This window comes from Tripterygium wilfordii, chromosome 15 (genome assembly GCF_013401445.1).
Source record: "Tripterygium wilfordii isolate XIE 37 chromosome 15, ASM1340144v1, whole genome shotgun sequence".
Lineage (NCBI taxonomy): Eukaryota > Viridiplantae > Streptophyta > Magnoliopsida > Celastrales > Celastraceae > Tripterygium > Tripterygium wilfordii.
In genome coordinates, this window is record NC_052246.1 from 6,352,253 (window position 1) to 6,378,880 (window position 26,628).

The following is a 26,628-nucleotide window of genomic DNA, read 5'->3' on the forward strand; positions in this document are numbered from 1 at the left end:
GCCCTGTTGATGGAGTGCACGATGTGATTTAAGGAACATTCACGATTGTAATACAACTTCTATTCATTCAATCCACCAAGAATTGAACAAAACTAGGTTTAGAGAAAAATCTATATTTTTATCAATTCAATAAAAGTTGTTCTTTAATGAGAATTTACAACCTTAAATAGTAGAAGGAAAACACAACCCTAAGGAAACCCTAATTAGATAAAAAGGAAATTCTAATTAAATAAAATAAAATAAAAGAAATATACTAAATTTCCTAAATAAAATGTCGGCCTTCCTTCGAGGAAGGGCAATCTTCCCAATCTTCCTCCCGCGCTTGGTCTATGAAAAGTACTATGTTTGAGCTGCATCAGCCTCCCCTTGTTGGAGAACACTCGACCTCGAGTTTTAAAGAGTCGTAGTAGTAAAAATATTATCGGCAATAACACCATTGATACAAAAAAACATGTTTCCAAGCAATACCTCCTTGAACCCTCAACTACTAATATCACCTCTAGAGACTAGAATATGATTGTGAGTTGCTACCACAATAATATTTGATTCTACATATAAAGATTTATCCTCCATGATTTCTTCTTTGATCTCCTCTTGTAGCATAGATCTTCTTCATCTTGATACTCATCGAATACTGGGACTGATAATTCATCTATCCCCAAATCAATGAAATTTCAACTTCAAGTCTTCCCCTTTTTCTTCATCGAAGATAGGTGTTGATAATTTATTCAGATCATCCTCCTCATCTTCCGAATCATGGATTGGTTGACTTGCATCAAAATTATCAGTTTAATCCTGACTCCCTCCGCTTTGGATTAGGATTTCTAACTTGTCTTCTCACCCTTGCGCCCTTGTCGCCAAAAAGGGTTAGCAAAGACTTCATCAGATTCGACCTCATCTGCATCCTACAGATTTGGTGGTGGGTTTGTAGCTAGAACGATATCGCATCAAGCTATTGCGTTATCAAATCCATTTGTCTCACAAACATTGTCATCTTTCGTTCGATGACTTGCTCGCTCAGTTGATCCAGACTCATATCCTCCCTTGCATCCACCTCTTGCAAAGTCGTGTGCTTTCCAGCAGCTTGTCTCTTTGGCGGCATAACTAGGAATGCACAAAACTTCGATATCAACTGATGGAGTGCGTGATGCGAACTAAGATAAATTCACGATTATAATACAGCTTCTACTGATTCAATCCATCAAGAATTGAATAAAAGTAGGTTTAGAGAAAAATATATGTTTGTATCAATTCAATCAAAGCTACTCTCTAATGAGAGTTTACAACTTAAATAGTAGAAGGAAAACACAACCCCAAGGAAACTCTAATTAGATAAAAGGAAATTCTAATTAAATAAAAGAAATAAACTAAATTTCAAAAAGAAAACTCCGGCCTTCTTGTAACCTTCCTCGATCTACCCAATCTTCCTCCTATGCTGCTCCAAGAAAAGCACTCTGTTTGCGCTACATCACCTGTCCTATGAAATTTCCAAAATCTAACAATGATGTTTACAAAGGATAGCCAATCTCATCTGATATGTAGTCAAGTGTCAAATCTTCCATTAGTACATGAAATCTCTCTACACCAAATGGAGAAATAATTACAGGAAACTAGTTTGGGTTAGTACTCTATTGTCAAGAATTGACAGCACCAGAATAAGTTGATTCCTTGACAGACAAACAATCTATAGAGTTACAGTCTCTACTTGATTCTTATGAGGTAATTTAACTCCATCATCATTGCAACCAATTAGAGAACATGATCGTAGAATACCTCTAGTTGATGGTGTCAAACCTCCTAACAGGAGACTCTATCATTATGGGTCATTCCAAAAGACAAAAAATAAAGAAAGTTGTGCATGAATTGCAGCAGGCAGGATTTATCAGAGCCAATCATAGCCCATTCTCATCACCTATACCGTTGGTCAATAAAAAGAAGGGGACTTGGAGGTTATGTATGGATTACAAGGAGTTCAAACAGCTGACCATTAAGGATATGTATCATGTTCCCTTTATAGATGATTCACTAGATAAGTTGCATGGAGCTCAATACTTTTCTAAATTAGACTTGAGATCAGGGTATCATCAAATAAGAATGCACAAGGTTGATATAGCCAAGACTGCTTTCAGAACATCTGATGGGCATTATGAATTCCTAGTTATGACCTTTGGATTGACCAATGCACCAACAACATTTCGAAGCTTGATTAATAAGATTTTAAGGATTTTCTTAGGAGGTCTATATTGGTTTTCTTTGATGATATACTAGTCTATAGTGCTAGTTGGAATGATCATTTGTAAGGATTCCAAACAAGCATTTGAGGTATTATAATATCATCAGGTATTAGTCAAAAGGCATAAATGTGCATTTGGTCCACAAACAGTAGAACATATTAATTGTTAAAAGGGATAAGTATGGATTTAGCCCCTGTACTTTGTATTTTGGGTCAATTGGGCCCCTAAACATTTTTCGGATCAAACAAACCCATGCACTTATCAAAATGGTACACATTAGCCCTTATGTGTAACCTCCGTTAAAAAATGTTGACGTACCAGTAATATCTAACATTACTTTATTTTGCATGAAAATAGAAATATGTGTAAAAGGTGGCACGGCAAAATCCATACTTACCCCTTGTTAAAATTGAAGATTAATAACATAAAGCAACTTATAGTGGGGCACTTCGACGAACATATGGTGATCGCTTCAAGTGAACCTTCTGGATTGACTCATACGAAAAAAATTGAGCACCAAAAACTGGGAAAAAAGTCAAGAAACCACCTAACCTGTTAGACTTGGACTTGAAGCATCAAAATCCTGACTGATAGTCACCAGCACATCTTCATTGTCGTGCTTTTTCTCTATTTTCAAGCCGCAACCAAGAGGAGAAGGTTTGAACTTTGAAGCTTGAACAGAGATTGCACAGGAGTTTCAAGGCATTATGAGGCCTTATAATTAGGCCCATTAGGAGGGCCCGTAGAAGTTTTAGTAATTAGGCTAAGTTGTACTCTTAAAAATCTGTAATTTGGCCCATTATATGATTTAGGGCCGACGGCGGAGGAATTGTTCAATGATTTAGGGTTTTTTAGGGTTAATTTCTATTGATTTAGAATTTTTATATATTTGGGTAATTTGATTTATGCTGGAGCATTTGCTAATTTTTTTGGGTAATTACAATCATTTTGTGGGTAATTGTAATCATTTTGTCCACCTGCCACATCAATAGATTGACTGACCGAAATTGAGAAATTCTGCCCAAGTGACCAAATTGGCACAACTTAGACTTTCGAAAATTCAATTAGCACAAAGGCTTTTTTTTTAAAGGCAATAAGGCAAATGGCACTTGAGAGGGTACCCTATTTTTAAACTGAAAAATGAAGAACCATTTGATCATATTTTATCATATGATCGAACGGTACCCACTGGTACTAGATCGTCCTCTCATCAGTCACCACTACAACCCCCTTCTCAATTGAAAAGATGCGTGCAAGATTTTCCTTGAATTAATTGGAGGAAGACAAGACATTTTAAAAATAACTCAATTATTTGGTTTCTTCTGCTCCTACATTTGATGTTCATAGTTCCTACTTTGAAAAAGTCATCTATGTACAAAAGTTTCCAAATCAAAATCATTTCAACACATCACGCAAATAAGGTATGGTCCCCCACCCCCAAGACAAATGCGGAACGGCCAAACTTAATGAACATAATTATTACTTGTCATCACTTTTTAGCAGTGGCGGATCCATTATGCAAGCATTGGGTTAATTATTAGCTGTGGCTGATCCACTATGCAAAGCACTGGGTTAATTATTCTTTGTCATCACTTTTTAGCTGTGACGGATCCGCTAATGCAAAGCACTGGGTTCATTATTCTTTGTCATCACTTTTTAGCAGCGGCGGATCCACTATGCAAAAACTAGAGGCACAGGTCCCAGTCAATTTCTTTTTTTTACACTAAGCATATTAAATATTTATGATAAATTGAACATCATACCCTCAATCACAAAAAATTTGGCCTCCAGTTCACTAACTCTAACCCATCCTACTAACTAACATTTGTAAATTATCAAACCCATATGTCAAGCCCAAGCCCTCAAATCCACTTAATTTCTCGGTCTCTTAACGCATCTCTCTCCCTTTTTTAAAATGAATATTGTCAAGACAAATTTGCACAACTAAATGAGTGATCAATTTTTGAATGATTGTCTTGTATGTTATGTAGAAAAGGTGTTGCCTGAAACTATTACTAATGATGTTGTAATATCGCGTTTTCAAAATATGAAAACTCGTAGAGAACAATTGTGATAATTACAATATATTTTCTTATTGTTTTGAACTATTATTATTGTGTTTTGCTATTTGCAGCATATATTCATATATCGATTACATAAAGAACCTCACAACAAAAATTCCAAGGTCGTTGCCCCCGGACTCTCATGCCACTTTTATGCCCCCAGTGATTTCAATTCCTGGGTTCACCACTATTTTTTAGGATTCTACGAGGATAGAATTCCGAAAAGAAGTTCATGCATGTCTTGCAACTAATTGGCATATATGTATGTATTCATATAATATTCAATTTATTTGAATGTTAGGCATACAAGACAACTTGCTAGATGTGTAGGAAATGACTTCCAAAATTTTCAAAAGCCAAGATCTGGTATCGCTGCATTATATTGCTTTTCACAATCACATGCAGACAAATACAGTTTTTTTTTTTTTTAAACGGAGAACAATATTGACTTATTCCTAGTATGTCTACTATTATTTTCCTCCAGAGAGAGATTGTTGATTTTCCAAATTCCTGTTTCATCTCCATTTCTGCTATCAAAGCTGGTAATTGAGTAGATTTGGGTGGCGATATTGCACATGCTGCAAGCACCCCGAAGGAAGGCAATACATCGCCTTAAGGCCAAAGGTGTACCTCGTCTCGATCCTGATTTTGTATGAGTTTTTAGTTATGGAGATGAGACTCATTGTCAATCACAAAGGACTCCACAGTGGAGGGCTGGACCAATGGGTCCAAAGACATTGTGCAATGCATGTGGGGTGACCTGATTTTGTACGAGTTTTTAGTTATGGAGATGAGAATCATTGTCAATCACAAAGGACTCCACAGTGAAGGGCTGAACCAGTGGGTCCAAAGACATTGTGCAATGCATGTGGGGTGACCTGATTTTGTACGAGTTTTTAGTTATGGAGATGAGACTCATTGTCAATCACAAAGGACTCCACAGTGGAGGGCTGAACCAATGGGTCCAAAGACATTGTGCCATGCATGTGGGGCGAGGTACAAGTCAGGAAGACTATTGCCAGAGTATAGACCTGCAAAAAAGTCCTACTTTTGTACGCTACTTGCATTCCAATTCTCACAAGAAAGTTATGGAGATGAGAATGGGTCATATTTCCTCCATTAATCCTAGTGAGCAGTCACTTTTGTTGAGTTCCAATCCCCCTTTTGTAAATTAGAGTACTCTATATAAGATCGATATGGGAAATTAGAGTACTCTATCCGGTGGAAAATCTCTAATTATGTTTATAAGTTCTATATCATCTTATAACTTATAGGGAAGCTTTCCCATTTACAAATTATAATGGTAAATTTTGATATATTTAACGAAGACATAGTACCATCCGAAAATTCTCTCAAATGGAATTATATCAATCGACTAGCTAAAGTTTAACCAAAGAGCGAATAAAATCCTATCAAGGGAAATGAGGTTAAAGCATATTACTTAGAATTACCATAATGTCAACCCAATCAAATTGACTGCAAATCCCAAGACAGGTTCGATCAATTGTTCAAATAGAAAACCAAATTATGCGTTATTGAACAAAAACACTAGGGAGACAAATTCTCTAACCCATACCATTGATAGACTAGTGATGGGCCAATAATATACATACCTTTTTGCACCCATAACATTGGTTTTTGTTTTATTTTGAGTTGACTAAGGGTTGATTCTGCCTAATTAATTCATAATTCCAATCTCAAGTAAAAAGGCGAGAAGTGGAGGAAGGAGAGTAAAAAGTAGAAATTTCTCAACCAGAAGAAGCCCGTTCGATCGGAACAAATCCCGATCGATTGGAGTCGCGAATTTCGGCGGTGCACTTTCGTGAAATCTTCCCAAAATCCTAGTGGGCTCGAACAAAAACAACACAAACTTGCAAGATAAACGACACTAGGGTTTAGGGGGTATAAAAGGGCTTGAGACACCATTTCGAGAGAACTTTTGACCTAACAATTCTTTCTCAACAGTGGAGGAGCCACCAAGCATCTTGAAGAGCAGGAAGAAGGGAGTTCTCCTGGATTTTTTGGGTTTATTCTCTCCAAATCTTTATTTATGGGTTTCTCTTTGTAATATGAGGATCTAATCCTCTAGCTAGGGTCCTAATATAACCAACTTTGATAATTCTATAAATTTGATTTTGATTTCTCTCTCTTTATTGATTGTCTATGGGTATGCTTAATGTTTTTTGGTGTTTGACTATCATCTAATTGATTTGTTGCCTAGGTTGAGACCGGAAGGAGTTATTTGGGATTTGCTTCTCACCATAGACACCATATGTTGCATGAACCATAGAAATATAGGGGCATGACTTATGCAATCGTTACACGATTAAAGCAACCACAATGGTGTAAAATTGTTGGGGCCAACAAAATATAGTAGAGGGATGTGTTTTGCTGATGTGGTTGTGCATTTTGTTGATGTGGCTAGACAACAAAATATATTGATACAATAATGTACATTTGCTGGCTTGATTTTTAATGTAATAAAGGTGGGCCCAGTATTTATTTTTGTGTAGTTGTGAGTGTGGTAATTGATGTGGGCCCAAATGAAACCAACAAAGGGCTAGCCAAAGACCATGCCCCCTTGGTTCAAAGTATCGTTTACTATTTAACCGATAAGTCCGATAATCTTTCACTAGAAAAGGTTCAAAGATAAAAGCTACCATCTCGATTCAATATATTTTCACTCTGTACTATCTTAATGTTTGCATTTATCATTTGCACGCATTTAACCAATTCTTTCAGATGGGGATTATTGGAAACAAATGTGAAAAAGAAATCGACTCCCACTAAAGATGCTTGCGTGAATCACTCAACATTAGTTCAAGTTATTTGCGTTAATCACTCAACATAATTTTTGAAGTATAAATGGTCAAGTCATTAGGAAACTGTCTGTCATTTATGTTAGAAAAGTCATGGCAAGTAATTCTTCAACTACTGGATTTGCAAATGCTTGATCAGCAATTTGATTGAAGAATTTTGACCGGTGACAGAAGTTCGCATATCCACCTCACAAAACGTGAAGGTTGATGTTGAAGGCTGAAGTGACGAAAGATTTGGGCACTGGCATGAGACTCTCATAGCATGATAGAAAACATAATATAAATGAATAAATAATAAAATAGAGAGACATAAAAGATAAAGTGGTTCAGTCTCATGAGAGACCTACATCCACTATAAAGCCCTTTAGGCTAAATTTGCAATATATGTACTTCCTTTACAACTTATAATGTATTCTCTATTTATAAGAGAGATACAATCGAACTTTAACTTAAATAACCAAGTAATACGATAACAATTCAAATAGAATATATGTAAGTTTGATTTTTATCTTATTTCTAACATTTCCAACAAATAATCATTTCTTTTCGAATGAAGAGTTGCATCTATACCAACAGACATATCGTTTTATTTGCAACTATTTTGAAGGATAACCTTATCAATTGTAACTTTTAACAGGAAAATAAATCTCTGAAATAGGAGTTGATTTTCTCGTTCACATTTTTTTTTTTGACCTTTTTAATTTGTCCAACATTCACGACTAGAAGAGATTTCTCATGTTTATTGAAGAAATATGTTTGAAGATTAATGTTAATTGTCTAATGTAGTTATTAAAATAAAAAACCTCTCTTTCCAACCATTCAATCTTTACGTAACCCAACAATTGTTTTATTGCGCATGAACCAACATATTACCTACTAGCAAAATAGCTCGTGAACACATTTGTTTATGTCTTATTAAACAAAATTCGTAATTTTGTTCATGAACAAAACTCAAAACTCACTTATTCGATTGAGCTCGAGTCAAGTTTAAACATTTAGATAATTAAGCAAGGCTAGCTCAAACAACAATTTTGAAGCTCGTCACAAACTCACAGCTCGAGCTCCAACTCATTAAAAATTTAAGGAACAAAACATGCATACCCTTTATAAACTGGCTTTTCTAGCTAGCTTGCACTCATAAACTTGATGCACCGACAATCATTAATAAGGAATCTAAAAAAAAGATCTTGTGAGTTGGCACCGAGACTTTTTCGTTTATTATCCAATAATAGAGCAATTGACAACTTGTCCCAAACTGTCAAAACTCAGAAGGTCCCATTTCACACTTTATTTGTGTCTCTCTCTATCTCTTCACTGCTCTCTCTAAGCATATCACATGAATTTGACAATTAGAGTGTGTTTGGATTCAGGGATTTGTTGGGAAGGGAAGGCAAGAGAAGGAAAACAGAGTTTCCTTTTAATTTCTTGATTTGGATAGTTTATAAAAAATTAAGGGGCGAGATTTGAGGGGATTTGAGAGAAATATTTCATTAAATTTTTGTCAAAATTATTCCTCCCCAAAATGGAGTCATTTGGAGGGAAGGAATGACTAATTAACTTATTTTTAAGTTAAAACCCTATTTTGCCATTGTACATAACACTCTAACATAAAAAATAAGGATAAATTAGTAAATTAAACTAATTTTCTTTCCTTTCTTTTTTTTATCTATCCAAATATGAGAGAAGAAAATTATTATTCTTTTCATTCCCTTCCCTTCCCTTCCCTTCAAATCCCTCAATCCCAAACACACTCTACAATGGAGTTTCCTTCCAATTATCTCGTTTGGATAGTTTATAAAAAATTAAGATGAGAGAATTGAGGGGATTTGGAAGGAAGATTTCATTAAATTTTTTTCAAAATTCATCCTCTCCAAAATAGAGTCATTTGGAGGGAAAAGATGATTAATTAAGTTATTTATAAGTTAAAAACTTATTTTATCTTTATACATAATATTTTAACATAAAAATAAAGAGAAATTAGTAAATTAAACCAATTTTCTTTCCTTTCTTTTTTTTATCTATCCAAACATGAGAGAAAAAAATTATTATTCTTTTCATTCTGTTCCCTTCCCCATATCTCTCAATCCAAGAGTTTTTGAAAAGTTTGTTTTCTAATGAAACAATAGTACATTAATTAATAATAATTGTCCTTTTCTTTGTTATTTTATAGATACAGAGAAACATTTGTATCCATACAAAGAGTAGCTCATGTGCCCCATGATGGAGATTTGACGTAATTTGTAAGCAAGAAAACAAATCACATTTGTATCCATGCAAAGAATAGCTCATGTGCTCCATGAGTAATATTTTTACTGTCGTGTTCCATCACACTACCTACGTACCTTGTCAAAATCAATCATTCTCAATGTTTTAAAAAATGTGTCGAACATCGACTTGGGTGGGTGACTGAGTCATTAGTTTACTAATAAACTAATGAGTCGTCGGTCAAATTGCTGGGTAAAGTCAAATAACTCTCCAACGTATTTATAGAGAATTACCAAACAATAAGCTGATAGGACCGAGAATGGACCCATCGAGCATAAATAACTTTGTCAAGTGGAGGAAGTATTGAAAAACTTGATTGTTTGAGCTCCTATTGGTGATGAACGAAGAGGAAATGAGGGAGAGGCGTTGAGCTCCTTTAAGGGAGAGTGATTTTGAATATACTCATATATACAGTAAATAACAGAAAAAGACCTCCCTAAATTTTTCAATTTAGACCTCTTGTTTTAAAAATTTTACTCATGGTTGAAACAAGAACGTGTGAACATTATTACTTATCCTATTTCATAAAATTTTGATTTTTAATGTTATTTTTTGTATTTGCAAAGGTATAAATAATAGATAATCCCAAAAAATTCTGTGAACCCGACCCCTTGACCTCTGCTTAGATTTTATCCATCATGAAATAAAGTCATTGTCCGCCCCTACGACCCCCTCGTATTATGTTATGGCTTCGTCCTTGACCTAATTTATATTTCACATCATAAGTTAACAATATATAACAAATAATTAAATTGAAAAATATATTTTGAAAAACTTCCCGGTCTTACCGATAGGGTTCTTTCTATAGATTATTAAAAAGACATTCTTACTCTCTTATATCCTAAAACAAAATTTAAAAAAAAAAAAACACTAAACACCCTCTCCCGAAGTTTAATCTATGGGGACAAAGAAACTTTTATAATCGCTCTGCCGACAATTACTACTAATTATCATTCAAACAAACCAGCCAGATAAGGATAATTATGTCCTAAAGCAACTGATCACCTCAAGATGAATTTTAGTAAAATCAATTGACATTCTGAAATTTCATTTTTCCCCAACAAGACCCAATAACAAACTCTACAACCAATTTGAGTAACATGCATGAAGGCGTGTTTGGTTTGCATAGAGAAAGGAAACTAAAATTGAAATCGGAACTAGACCTAAACTCTGATACCATGTTGTAAATACACACCACCATACAACCAACTATATTGTCTGCTTTGGGTTGTTCGGTTCTCGTAGATACATCGGGCCTACAAGATTTCCTAATTTTGCTTTGTCATCTCTCGCTTTTTTTGGGTCAACTGCAACCGTGAAGAAGACCTAGACCCGTAAGATTTGTTCCTTTTGTATAGTTGTTGTTTCTCCAAAGACTTTGGGTCGACAGCCTTGTTGGATCAACGGGAAAGAGGAAGAGAGAGAGGTGTGAATAGAGAAGAAGAGGAAGAGAGAGAAGATAACTTTTTAGGAGTAAAATGTGGATAAAGATAAATTACTGATGACAAGATAGGAAAACGAATCAAAATGATATCAAATTGTACAATTATCATAAGAGCATAAAATGCTCTCAAAATTACATCGGAATTGTTGTCCAAAAATGATTGTTTGGCTTAGACAAAGCATTTATGTTAGAAAGTAGTAGAAATGCTGATCAAAGGAATGTGAGGTAGCTAGAGGAATGTAAAAGGATAACTCATCATCAAAGAATAATAAACATAAATTTATTACTAATCTTGTTAATGATATTATGGCTTCCAAAAGCAACATTTTGGAAGTACTAGCTAGTGATAACATAGGAGGCCCTATTTCCTGGCCCTGTTTTTTGTATGTTGATTGATCATGGTTCTTCCTCCACCCACATCCACACAATTTTCGGATAAGATCACATGTCTAACGTTGTATATATTGTCCTATTGACGTAGAACGGTCTGTAAAAAAGTTTCTCGAGAAGTTGGAACATGTTCGAAGGAAGCCAAATCAAAATCGAAATTGAAGTTGCTGTTTTTGGAAATTAAAGTTTCAGTTTTCAACTTTGACCGTCCATAACTTTTGCTTCCCCTGTGTGTTTCCTCATTATAAAATGTTTCCGATGACTGATTTTAAAGACCTAAAGTTTGGAATTGGAAGGAGATCGAAAAGACATCGTTTTCTAGTCCAATGGAGTTAATTAAATTTCCTGCACGTTTTATGTTTCCAATTTTCCAATTCTAGTTTAATTAGGAGTTCAATTAGGGTTTGATTATTTTTCAGTCTATAAATAGTCTCATAAATGTTTGTAATTGATACATTTAGTTTTATTAATAAAATTCCTTGAGGTTTCCTCAATTGTTCTTGGTGGATTCCAAGTTTCTTGATTTCGTAGTGAACGAATTCAAGTGTTCTAGCTTCTGCGCTGCGTCAGGTGGTATCTGATTTGGTTGTTTTCCTGTCAGATATGTCTACCACAGAACGGAATCGCAATCCCAATGACGCTGGTCAAGGGATAGATGACCTATGGACTGCGTTTGATGAGCATAGGCAACAGATGACAGAACAGATGGCCCAACAAGGGCAGCAGATTGCCAAAGTTCTGCGTATGTTTGGCGAATTGCAAGTCAACGCTGGCCAGAATCAACAGGCAGCAAGGGCAGATGCTCGTGATATGGCACAAGATCTCCCTGATGGCCGAGGCAAGCTTGTTGAGAAAAATTATCGCAGATACCAACAACATCATCCAGTTAGTGATGATGATTTGAAGTTTGATGACGGTGGGATATTGTGTGAAGAAAATTCTGAAAATTCTCAACTAGCCAAAGGAATTGAAATTGATCAAATCTTACAAGCACCTGAGGAACATCCAATTCATGAAGACAATTTTAAATTTGAAGAGTATGATAATTCTATGGAGAACAAATCACAATAGGATGAGAATTTGGAGGATAAAGGAGCTTTTATTGATGAAAGTCAAGAAGAAATTATTGAATTTGATAAGAGAGTTGTAGAGGACATTGACACTATTGCTCTTGAAAGTCAAGTTTCGACTGAGGGAGATTCAAGTTCAACGGAGTATAATGTAGTTCAAGAATTTCATAATCAGATTATCATTCCTACAAACTGTGTGGTCGAATTTGTTGATTTTAATTGGAGTGAAAATTTTAATTTCAACATTAGTTCCTTGATATTGAAGATTGTCAAAGAATTGATGTTGAGAACTAAGAGTTTCAATAGTCATAATTTTATGGAATTTGTTGAGTTCATGAGTATATTGAACAAACTGTATTATTCAAAATACTCGTTTCTTTGGGATGGAAAAATACAAATTCAACCAATGGACACGAAGACTTCAAAGGGTCCACTCTCTTTGAGTATCATGGTGAAGACAACTCTTTTTAGCCAAATCATAACTCGGGGTCGAGTTCTTTCCAAGTGGAGGGGAATGACGTAGAACGGTCTGTGGAAAAGTTCCTCGAGAAGTTGGAACATGTTCGAAGGAAGCCAAATCAAAATCGGAATTGAAGTTGCTGTTTTTGGAAATTAAAGTTTCAGTTTCCAACTTTGACCGTCCATAACTTTTGATTCTCTTGTGTGTTTCTTTAGTATAATATGTTTCAGATGGCTGATTTTGAAGACCTAAAGTTTAGAATTGGAAGGAGATCGAAAAGACATCGTTTTATAGTCCAATGGAGTTAATTAAGTTTCCTGCACGTTTTATGTTTCCAATTTTTCAATTCTAGTTTAATTAGGAGTTCAATTAGGGTTTGATTGTTTTTCAGTCTATAAATAGTTTCATAAACGTTTGTAATTGATACATTCAGTTTTATTAATAAAATTCCTTGAGGTTTCCTCAATTGTTCTTGGTGGATTCCAAGTTTCTTGATTTCGTCGTGAATGAATTCAATTGTTCTAGCTTCCGCGCGGCATCAGGTGGTATCTGATCAGGTTGTTTTCCTATCAGATATGTCTACCACAGAACGGAATCACAATCACAACGACGCTGGTCAAGGGATAGATGACCTAGGGACTGCTTTTGATGAGCATAGGCAACAGATGACAGAACAGATGGCCCAACAAAGGCAGCAGATGGCCGAAGTTCTGTGTATGTTTGGCGAATTGCGAGTCAACGCTGGCCAGAATCAACAGGCAGCAAGGGCAAATGCTCGTGATATTGCACAAGATCTCCCTGAAGGCCGCGGCAAGCTTGTTGAGAAAAATTATCGCAGACACCAACAACATCATCCAATTAGTGATGATGATTTGAAGTTTGATGATGGTGGGATATTGTCTGAAGAAAATTCTGAAAATTCTCAACTAGCCGAAGGAATTGAAATTGATCAAATCTTACAAGCACCTGAGGAACATCCAATTCATGAAGACAATTTTAAAATTGAAGAGTATGATAATTCTATGGAGAACCAATCACAACAGGATGAGAATTTGGAAGATAAAGGAGCTTTTATTGATGAAAGTCAAGAAGAAATTATTGAATTTGATAAGAGAGTTGTAGAGGACATTGACACTATTGCTCTTGAAAGTCAAGTTTCGACTGAGGAAGATTGAAGTTCAACGGAGTATCATGTAGTTTAAGAATTTCATAATCAGTTTATCATTCCTACAAACTGTGTGGACGAATTTGTTGATTTTAATTGGAGTGAAAATTTTAATTTCAACATTAGTTCCTAGATATTGAAGATTATCAAAGAATTGATGTTGAGAACTAAGAGTTTCGACAGTCATAATTTTATGGAATTTGTTGAGTTCATGAGTATATTGAACTGTATTATTCGAAATACTTGTTTTTTTGGGATGGAAGAATACAAATTCAACCAATGGACACGAAGACTTCAAAGGGTCCACTCTCTTTGAGTATCATGGTGAAGACAACTCTTTTTAGTCAAATCATAACTCGGGGTCGAGTTCTTTCCAAGTGGAGGGGAATGACGTAGAACAATCTGTGGAAAAGTTCCTCGAGAAGTTGGAACATGTTTGAAGGAAGCCAAATCAAAATCGGAATTGAAGTTGCTGTTTTTGGAAATTAAAGTTTCAGTTTCCAACTTTGACCGTTCATAACTTTTGATTCCATTTTGTGTTTCCTTATTATAATATGTTTCCGAGGACTGATTTTGAAGACCTAAAGTTTAGAATTTGAAAGAGATCGAAAATACATCTTTTTACAGTCCAACGGAGTTAATTAAGTTTCCTGCACATTTTATGTTTCCAATTTTCCAATTCTAGTTTAATTAGGAGTTCAATTAGGGTTTGATTGTTTTCAGTCTATAAATAGTCTCATAAACATTTGTAATTGATACATTCAGTTTTATTAATAAAATTTCTTAAGGTTTTCTCAATTGTTCTTGGTCGATTCCAAGTTTCTTGATTTCGTCGTGAATGAATTCATGTGTTCTAGCTTCCGCGCTGCGTCACCTATCTATTTCCTGGCCCTGTTTTTTGTATGTTGATTGATCATAGTTCTTCCTCCACCCACATCCACACAATTGTCGGAGAAGATCACATGTCTAACGTTGTATATATTGTCCTATGTTATCACTAGCTAGTACTTCCAAAACCAAAATGATATATGTCTATAATTTTCTCATCCTTAAACTTACATAATCTAGGTGGCAAGTAAAATAGGCATGTGACATAGATTAAAAAAAAATCAAACTTTATTAAAAAGCCCAGATAGGCATGCCACAAGTTTATATAAGTTTATGGATATTTATTTTATGGATGTGTAGTGCTTTCGCTCCCAAAATGTTGCTTTGGAAGCCTAAATATCATTAAAAGCTATAGGGCCTACCCAAACTTATAATGGACCATAATTCCTTGCTAGCTAGCTAGCTAGCATTTGCTATATATTAACATAGCCAAAGAAGCCAAAGAGCGAAAGGTTTTCTTACTTGTATTATTGGCACAGAAATATGTTTTCAAAGATTCAAGTTTTATTCCTCCAAATTTTAGGGCTTTGGTTGTTGGGTCGTTTCCTTCATTGTCATGGCTTGGCTCGCTACACTTTTGTGGTATGTTTTAATATATATAAATATACACACCCACATACATATAAATACATGTTTATATATATATATATATATGTATATATATATATATATATATATTATATAGACCTGCTCCTATATGCGGGCTCGCAATTGTGATGATTTACGAGCTGCAAATCTCCGCCGTTGAATCACTTCAACTGCTGACTTAAAACAATCAAAAATCAGAAGTACCCATCGGATCCTTCCCTTTTCCCTCCTTCCTCGTGCATAACGACAAGGCAAAGCTTATTCCTTTCCACTTCCATGTGTGGATTCAAAAAATCAAAGGTTATGATGAAGAGACCAAACAGCAAGGGCACCTGTGACAACAAATCTGGTGCTTCAATCCAAGAAGCCTATTAGCAGAGAATATAATGGACGATCTCCATTCGAGATGAAGGAAGAGTTAGAAGCTTTCCCGTCGTCAAACTCTGTCTGGTTTTTGCACAAGGAAGAAGGTGGAAAGGGGAGGACTGGATGGGTATGGATTTTAAGTGGGTTGTTTTAATCTCAACCGTTGGAAGATCCAACAACTGAGATTTGCAGCCCGTAAATCATCACAATTACGAGCCTGCGGATAGGAGCAGGTCTTATATATATATATATATATATATATATATCTTGTCCTAACAAAGATTGATGTATTAAATTTGTGGTTTCCTTTCTGCGAAAATTTCAAGTGATGATAGGGGTACCCCGTACCAAGGGTTACATCAGTTAGTTATTATTATTTATATGGGTATAAACCCCACACATTGACAAATATGGAGGACAAAATAACAATAATGCAGTGTATAGTTTCTTTGGTAAAATGTATGCATATATTTATGGCTTCAAATTAAATGCAGGTAAAAGAAGCTCCATACACAAGGCTGTGTACCAACAGCACCATCTTGACTGTAAATGGACAGTTCCCTGGTCCAACTCTACATGTCAACACAGGAGATACTATCATCGTTGATGTCTATAACCAGGCCAACTACAACATCACCATCCACTGGTATATATGCCCATAATATATACATATATATATATATATGACATGAACATAAATAAATTGACAATTTTATTGGCAGGCATGGAGTGAAAATGCCTAGGTATCCATGGACAGATGGTCCTGAATATATCGCACAATGTCCAATTCAACCAGGCAGCAACTTCAGCCAAAAGATCATATTTTCCGACGAAGAAGGAACTCTTTGGTGGCATTCTCATAGCGATTGGTCTCGTGCTACTCTTTATGGTGCCATCGTAATTTCACCCAAGAATGGAACTAATTATCCCTTCCCGACACCTGACGAAGATGTTCCCATCATTTTAGGTATGTTACTAAACATTCAAACTGATAGGAATGATCAATCTTAAGAAACCCTTGGGAGCAATATCCTTATAGTCAAGCGTTGGGTTTTGGACAAATTATCCTATAGTCAAGAGAAAATTTCTGTGTAAGCGGGTCTAATTGTCCGAGTTTAGGCACATATCGGATGCCTAAAGAGTAAATTTATATGGTATCATTCTCCGCTACCCAAAAAAAAGAATATTGGGAAACCTAATAATAAATTTTTTATAAATCACTCTTTGTTAGTCACTTTTTTCTTTGTTATTAATGCAGGAGAATGGTGGAAGAGTGACATAATGGAGGTTTATGAAGAATTTCTACAATCAGGAGGAGACCCTAATACTTCTGATTCTTATACCATTAATGGTCAACCTGGTGCTCTTCAACCCTGCTCAGCTTCAGGTTAACATCACTACTAATTATCATATGTTTCTCTTGTGATCGGATATAAATTCAATAACTCATACGTATATATATATACTACTAATTATCATATGTTTCTCTTGTGATCGGACTTAAATTCAATAACTCATACATATATATATATATATATATATATATATATATATGCTCAATTTCAATTGCAGATGCATTTAAGCTAATGGTGGACTATGGCAAGACCTACCTTCTACGCCTAATCAATGCCGCCCTTCAAGAAATTCTTTTCTTCGCTATCCGAGACCATGAGCTCACCGTCGTTGGCATCGATGGTGCCTACACAAAGCCATACAAAGTCGATGTGATCGCGATTTCACCTGGACAAACCATTAATGTTTTATTAGAAGCCAACCAAGCTTTAGACCACTATTACATGGCTGCAAAAGTTTTCTCAAGTGTTGATAGTGAAGATTTGGATTCCGTAAACACTACTGCAATCATTCAATACAATGGAAACTACACACCATCTTCAAACACTTCCTTACCTTATCTTCCTAGCTATAACGACACCAACGCACTGGTCAATTTCACGAAAAACCTTACGAGTTTAGCCGATAATAATCACCCGATTTCGGTCCCATTAAACATAACTAAACGAATGCTTTTCACGCTCTCTATGAACAGAGTTCCTTGCGAAAATGACTCATGCTCGGGGCCTCAAGGAGGGAGACTTGCTGCTAGTGTTAACAACATTAGCTTTGTTTTCCCTGAGACGAACATATTAGAAGCTTATTACAACAACATTAGTGGTGTATATGGTGATAACTTTCCTAGTTATCCACCTACGATATTCAATTATACGGGGGACGACATTCCGGAGGCATATAAAATACCATGGAATACAACTGAAGTGAAAGTTTTGGAGTATAATTCAGAAGTGGAGCTAGTTTTTCAAGGGACAAACTTGGTCGGTGGTGGTGATCACCCAATGCACTTACATGGTTATAGCTTTTACGTGGTTGGATCGGGATTTGGGAATTTTGACAACGAAACAGACCCTTTAGGGTTTAATCTGGTTGATCCTCCACTGCAAAACACAATCGCAGTCCCTAAGAATACCTGGGCTGCCATAAGATTCAAGGCAAATAATCCTGGTATGTAGAATTAATTAATATAATTCTTTATACATATGTTATGTATTGTGTGTTTGATTGATGTGTATGCAACTCTATTGCAGGAGTGTGGCTCATGCACTGCCATCTAGAGCGTCACATGTCATGGGGCATGGATATGGCATTCATTGTGAAAGATGGCGAAGGCTCTGATCAAAAAATGCTTCCACCACCATCTGATATGCCACCATGTTAAACTGACTTTAGGGTTCCGTCAAGGGAAATTGTGGTGTGGTGTTTTTTAATTCTGGAATTGTTTTAAGGATGGATTGAGTGATTTCATTGTCTGGGTTCAAAGGGTTGGAAGTTAAGAGTCAGTTGTATTGTTCGCAGTTGTACGCTTAGCCCCTGCAATAAAGTCAAGTGCCTTAAATTTTATGATTCCTCTACAACATATTTATTCCTTTAGCTATATATGTGAATTCAAGAGAACCAGACAATGGAAAGTACTCAACTATCAGGCAAGGGAAAAAGGAAAGCAACCAAAGGGAGGAGTGGTAATATTCAGGGGATTCTGCATATAAATGCTTGCCAGATCCCGTTGACCTCAAAATTGAAGCACCCTTTGGCTTAATTGCCTTAACTGTCAAAATTTATAAAACAGAATTTGGCTACGACGACAATACACACAATCAATAAAAGAAATTATGATGCAAGAACAATGATACTAAGAGATGAGAATCACTCTCAAGAACATATGAGAACCACTCTCAAAGAAAGGCGGGAATCACTCCTTTAGCAAACAACTTTTTTTTTATCATCAAATAACATTCCATTCTCTACTGCCAATACTAACTTAAATAGGAAAATAAGCAAATAACCATTGTTTAATGTAGCCCCGTGATTGTGCCACAAAATGACCGATCGAAATTGACAAATTTTGCTTAAGTGATCAAATTGGTACAAATTTTATTTTCGAAGATTAAATTTGCACAATTTGACTTTCAGTGATAAAATTGAAACACGAACAATCTTTCAATGATCACAAGTTCTATTAACTCATCGGGTTCATAGAAAGTTGACATAGTTGATCAATAAAATTGAGCAAGGTTTTGTTTTTTAAAAGGTAATAAGGTAAATGACACTTTAGAGGGTACCCTATTTTTAAACTGAAAAATGAAGAATCATTTGATCATATTTTATCATATGATCAAACGGTACCCACTGGTACTACATCTAGCGTCCTCTCACCATTCACTACTACAGCCCCCTTCTCCCCTGAAAAGCTCTTGGGATATGATGCGTGCAAGATATTTCCGTGAATTAATTAAAGGAAGACAAGACATTTTAAAATACCTCAATATTTCTTTGTTTTCTTCTGCTCCAACATTTGATGCTTCAAAGTTCCTACTTTGAAAAAGTCATTTATGTACAAAAGTTTCCCAATCAAAAAATCATTTCAACACATTACACAAATAATCTATGTCCCCCACCCCCAAGACAAAAATTAAATTCCCTATAGTACTCATTAATACCAGGAATTGTTCAAGGCCAAAACACAGACAATTATTAGAAACAAATGTGTTAGAAAATGAATTGTGTGAAGTCTACGACTCTATCAGATTTACTCAATTAGTTGGTTCAAAGTATCATTTACTATTTAACCGATGAGTCAGATAATCTTTCACTAGAAAAGGTTCAATGATAAAAGCTACCATCTTGATTCAATATATTTATCATTTGCACGAATTTAACCAATTCTTTCAGATGGGGATTATTGGAAACAAATGTGAATAAGAAATCGACTCCCACTAAAGATGCTTAAGTGAATCACTCAACATAAGTTCAAGTTATTTGTCTTAATCACTCAACATAATTTTTGGCATGAATAAATGGTCAAGTCATTAGGAAATTGTCTGTCATTTATGTTAGAAAAGTCATGGCAAGTAATTCTTCAACTACTGGATTTGCAAATGCTTGATCAGCAATCTGATTGAAGAAATTTGATCGCTGACAAAAGTTCACATATCCACCTCACAAAACATGAAGGTTGATGTTGAAGGCGAAACATGAAGGTTGATGCTGAAGGCGGAAGCGACAAAGGGTTTCGGCATTGGCATGAGGCTCTTGTAGCATGGTAGAAAACATAATATAAATGAATAAATAACAAAATAAAGAGACATAAGAGATAAAGTGGTTCAGTCTCATGAGAGACCTACATCCACTAGAAAGCCCTTTAGGCTAAATTTGCATTATATGTACTTGCTCTACAACTTCTAATATATTCTCCTTTTGTAAGAGAAATACAATAAAAGTTTAACTTAAATAACCAACTAATACGATAACAATTCAAACAGAATGTAAGTTTGATTTTTATCTTATCTCTAACATTTCCAACTCATGATCATTTCTTTTTGAATGAAGAGTTGCATCTAAACAAACAAACATATCTTTTTATTTACAACTATTTTGAAGGATAACCTTATCAATTGTAACTTTTAACAGGAAAATAAATCTCTGAAATAGGAGTTGATTTTCTCGTTCACATTTTTTTTTTGACCTTTTTAATTTGTCCAACATTCACGACTAGAAGAGATTTCTCATGTTTATTGAAGAAATATGTTTGAAGATTAATGTTAATTGTCTAATGTAGTTATTAAAATAAAAAACCTCTCTTTCCAACCATTCAATCTTTACGTAACCCAACAATTGTTTTATTGCGCATGAACCAACATATTACCTACTAGCAAAATAGCTCGTGAACACATTTGTTGATGTCTTATTAAACAAAATTCGTAAACTTGTTCATGAACAAAACTCAAAACTCACTTATTCGATTGAGCTCGAGTCAAGTTTAAACATTTAGATAATTAAGCAAGGCTAGCTCAAACAACAATTTTGAAGCTCGTCACAAACTCACAGCTCGAGCTCCAACTCATTAAAAATTTAAGGAACAAAACATGCATACCCTTTATAAACTGGCTTTTCTAGCTAGCTTGCACTCATAAACTTGATGCACCGACAATCATTAATAAGGAATCTAAAAAAAAGATCTTCTGAGTTGGCACCGAGACTTTTTCGTTTATTATCCAATAATAGAGCAATTGACAACTTGTCCCAAACTGTCAAAACTCAGAAGGTCCCATTTCACACTTTACTTGTGTCTCTCTCTATCTCTTCACTGCTCTCTCTAAGCATATCACACATTATATGAATTTGACAATTAGAGTGTGTTTGGATTGAGGGATTTGTTGGGAAGGGAAGGCAAGAGAAGGAAAACAAAGTTTCCTTTTAATTTCTTGATTTGGATAGTTTATAAAAAATTAAGGGGCGAGATTTGAGGGGATTTGAGAGAAATATTTCATTAAATTTTTGTCAAAATTCTTCCTCCCCAAAATGGAGTCATTTGGAGGGAAGGAATGACTAATTAACTTATTTTTAAGTTAAAACCCTATTTCGCCATTGTACATAACACTCTAACATAAAAAATAAGGATAAATTAGTAAATTAAATTAATTTTCTTTCCTTTCTTTTTTTTATCTATCCAAATATGAGAGAAGAAAATTATTATTCTTTTCATTCCCTTCCCTTCCCTTCCCTTCAAATCCCTTCAAATCCCTCAATCCCAAACACACTCTACAATGGAGTTTCCTTCCAATTATCTCGTTTGGATAGTTTATAAAAAATTAAGAGGAGAGAATTGAGGAGATTTGGAAGGAAGATTTCATTAATTTTTTTTCAAAATTCATCCTCTCCAAAATGGAGTCATTTGGAGGGAAAAGATGATTAATTAAGTTATTTATAAGTTAAAAACTTATTTTATCTTTATACATAATATTTTAACATAAAAATAAAGATAAATTAGTAAATTAAACCAATTTTTTTTCCTTTCTTCTTTTTATCTATCCAAACATGAGAGAAGAAAATTATTATTCTTTTCATACTGTTCCCTTCCCCATATCTCTCAATCCAAGAGTTTTTGAAAAGTTTGTTTTCTAATGAAACAAATAGTACATTAATTAATAATAATTGTCCTTTTCTTTGTTATTTTATAGATACAGAGAAACATTTGTATCCATACAAAGAGTAGCTCATGTGCCCCATGATGGAGATTTGACGTAATTTGTAAGCAAGAAAACAAATCACATTTGTATCCATGCAAAGAATAGCTCATGTGCTCCATGAGTAATATTTTTATTGCCGTGTTCCATCACACTATCTACGTAGCTTGCCAAGATCAATCATTCTCAATGTTTTAAAAAACGTGTCGGACATGACTCGGGTGGGGGACTGAGCCATTAGTTTACTAATAAACTAATGAGTTTTCGGTCGAATTGCTGGGTAAAGTCATATAACTCTCCAACGTATTTATAGAGAATTACCAAACAATAAGCTGATAGGACCGAGAATGGACCCATCGAGAACTAATAACTTTGTCAAGTGGAGGAAATAGTGAAAAACTTGATTGTTTGAGCTCCTATTGGTGATGAATGAAGAGGAAATGAGGGAGAGGCGTTGAGCTCCTTTAAGGGAGAGTGATTTTGAATATTCTCATATATACAGTAAATAACAGAAAAAGACTTCCCTCAATTTTCAAATTAGACCTCTTGTTTTAAAAATCTTGCTCATGGTTCAAACAAGAACATGTGAAAATTATTAGTTATCCTATTTCATAAAATTTTGATTTTTAGTGTTATTATTTTATTTTTAAAGGTATAAATAATAAATAATCTAAAAAAAATTTTGTGAACCCTACCCCTTGACCTCTTAAATTTTATTCATCACGAAATAAAATCATTGTCCGCCGCTACGACCCCCTCATATTATGTTATGGCTTCGCCGTTGACCTAATTTATATTTCTCATCATAAGTTAACAATATATAACAAATAATTAAATTGAAAAATATATTTTGAAAAACTTCCTGGTCTTAATTACCGATAGGGTTCTTTCTATAGATTATTAAAAAGACATTCTTACTCTCTTATTTCTTAAAAAAAGAAAAAAAAAACACTAAACACCCTCTCCTAAAGTTTAATCTATGGGGGGACAAAGAAACTTTTATAATCGCTCTGCCGACAATTACTATTATCATTCAAACAAACCATCTAGATAAGGATAATTATGTCCTAAAGCAACTGGTCACCTCAAGATGAATTTTAGTAAAATCAATTGACATTCCAAAATTTCATTTTTCCCCAACAAGAACCAATAACAAACTCTGCCAAGTGAGTCGTTGGTTGAACGACAATCACATTGCATGTAAAGGATCACCCACCCATTAGATCGTGGGTTCGAATTCTAACCCTTCTCAAATCCCTGTTTCAAAAAAAAATACAGTGGTTGGATTACTTGAAAATAAAAAAAAAATAACAAACTCTACAACCAGTTTGAGTAACAAGAAGGCCGTGTTTGGTTTGCATAGGGAAAGGAAACTAAAATTGGAATCAGAACTAGACCTAAACTCCGATACCATGTTATAAATTCACACCCCCATACAACCAATTATATTGTCTGCTTTGGGTTGTTCGGTTCTCGTAGATATATCTGATCCGCACGACTTTGTTTCTTCCAAGCCGAGCTACTAAGGGCCAAAGCCCAACTCACTAGGCTTGGGAAAGACCTAGCTAGTTAGTTGTAAGGGGTGAGTTTTGCCCTTATTAAAGGGAATATTCACACATCCTTAATCGATGTGGGACTTTCTAACATATTGGATACATGAAATACTAACATGATTATAATTCCACTATAACACACACAAATATTTATTAAAAAAATTAAATTTGACATATAAATAATACGGTTAAATTTAAAATTTTGTTTTCTTGTTTACCCTTCCTACCCATTTTGTGGCATTCCGACTGGTTTAAAAAAAAATGTGAAATAAAACAACAATAAGGGCGGCTATGAATATTGAATAAATAATGCGTACAAAAGTAAGAGCGGCTATGAATATTGAATACTTATCATTTGGTAAAGGTACAAATGTAACCAGTCATCTTCAGTTGAGGTGATATATATATATATACACTCATCTTTTGCATTCGACTCCACCCAAACCCCACTTTTGTATAAAAAAATTTGAAAAATTTGAGAAACAACTTTCAAAATAACAAATATGTTAGCAGAAATAGAAGTAGCAGAAATGCTGGACAATTTTAATAGCATATATGTTGTCTGAATGGTTATAATGTTTGGCTTAATTTTTGTTGATAATATATATGTTGTGTAATTTTCTGTTGCAAATTACATACAAGAGTATTATATATATTTTTACTGTAACATGCAAATAAATAGTAAACTAAATAACAAACATTGTTTAAAATAAAAATATATATAAATAACAAATGAAAAAATAAATCCTACAAATAAATAGTAAACTAAATAACAAACATTGGTTTACTGAATGAATCTTTACAAACAAAAATTAAAACATCAATAAATTGCCTGCGTATTATTTGCACTGGAAAGAGGTCAGTTTTTTGTTCCATCGGTTGCTCAATTTTTAGCTGCATTGCATCTTGTGTTTGGTAGATGAGACAACTATATGCAATGCACCAAACTGATTTCGATTTCCTAATTTCGCTTTGTCATCTTTGTCTCTTTTTGGGTCTGCGACTGTGAAGAAGACCCAAATCCGTAAGATTTGTTCCGTTTGTATAGCTGTTGTTTCTCCGAAGACTTTGGGTCAACGGCCTTGTTGGATCGATGGGGAAGAGGAAGAGAGAGAGGTGTGAATAGAGAAGAAGAGGAAGAGAGAGGATAAGACTTTTTAGGAGTAAAATGTGGATAAAAATCAATTATTGATGACAAGATGAGAAAATAAACCAAAATGCCATCAAAATTGTACAATTCTCAAGAGAGCATAAAATGCTTCCAAAATTACATCGGAATTGTTGTCCGAAAATGATTGTTTGGCTTGCACAAAATATTTATGTTAGAAAATACTAGAAATGCTGATCAAAATGCTTTGTGAAACTGACCCAATGAGGATCCGTGGTATGCGTGCACGATTTTCAAAAGAATTGAAAAAAATGCTTCTTCTTCTTGCATCCAATTACATTTATTCTGCCTTTCGTGACGATATTGTTTTTAATCAAAGGAATCATGTAACTCATGCATATCACACATTATATGAATTTGACAATTAGAGTGTGTTTGGATTGAGGGATTTGGGGGAAGAGAAGAGAAAGGAAATGAAGTTTCCTTCAAATTTCTTTATTTGAGAGGAAGATTTCATTAAATTTTTGTCAAAATTCTTGCTCCCCAAAATAGAGTCATTTGGAGGGAATGAATGACTAATTAACTTATTTTTAAGTTAAAACCCTATTTTACCCTTATACATAATACACTAACATAAAAAATAAGAATAAATTAGTAAATTAAACTAATTTTATTTCCTCTATTTTTTTATCTATCCAAACATAAGAAATTAAGGGAAAAGTATTGTTCCTTCCCCTCCATTCCCTTCCCTTCAAATCCCTCAATCCAAACATACTCTGCAATGGAGTTTCCTTCCAATTTCTTTATTTGAATAGTTTATAAAAAATTAAGGGGAGAGAATTGAGGGGATTTGGAATGAAGATTTCATTAAATTTTTTTCAAAATTCTTCCTCTTCAAAATGGAGTCATTTGGAGGGGAAGGGATGACTAATTAAGTTATTTATAAGTTAAAATTTTATTTTATCCTTATACATAATATTTGAACATAAAAATAAGGATAAATTAGTAAATTAAACCAATTTTCTTTCCTTCCTTCTTTTATCTATCCAAACATAAGAGAGGAAAATTATTCTCCTTCCATTCTCTTCCCTTTCCCAAATCCCTCAATCAAAGAGTTTTAATTTTTCCAATGAAAAATTATGAGTTTTTCAAAAGTTTGATTTTTAATGAAACCAATAGAACATTAATTAATAATAATTGTTCTTTTCTTTGTTATTTTATAGATACAGAGAAACATTTGTATCCATGAACAGAGTAGCTCATGTGCTCCATGATGGAGATTTTGACGTAATTTGTAAGTAAGAAAACAAATCATATTTTTTAGTACCCAATAATTAAGGAGAATATCAAACACTTACAACGTTTTATTTGATTAATATTTTTACTTCCTTGTTCCATCACACTACCTACGTAGCTTGCCAAAATCAATCATTCTCAATGTTTTAAAAAACGTGTCGGACATGACTCGGGTGGGGGACTGAGTCATTAGTTTACTAATAAACTAATGAGTTGTCGGTCGAATTGCTGGGTAAAGTCATATGACTCTCCAATGTATTTATAGAGAATTAACAACAATAAGCTGATAGGACCGAGAATGGACCCATTGAGCATGAATAACTTTGAAAAACTTGATTGTTTGAGCTCCTATTGGTGATGAACGAAGAGGAAATGAGGGAGAG

At 34.5% G+C, this 26,628-nt stretch overlaps 1 protein-coding gene across 1 annotated transcript; it reads left to right on the forward strand.

Annotated features, from left to right (window-relative positions):
* Window positions 1-15,233: 15,233 nt before the first annotated feature.
* LOC120016379 (laccase-14-like) lies at window positions 15,234-18,665 on the forward strand. The gene is made up of 6 exons (XM_038869118.1): window positions 15,234-15,380; window positions 16,247-16,398; window positions 16,475-16,719; window positions 17,011-17,139; window positions 17,325-18,269; window positions 18,353-18,665. The coding sequence occupies exons 1-6, from the start codon at window positions 15,282-15,284 to the stop codon at window positions 18,481-18,483; spliced, it is 1,701 nt and encodes a 566-aa protein (XP_038725046.1). The 5' UTR covers window positions 15,234-15,281; the 3' UTR covers window positions 18,484-18,665.
* Window positions 18,666-26,628: the final 7,963 nt, after the last annotated feature.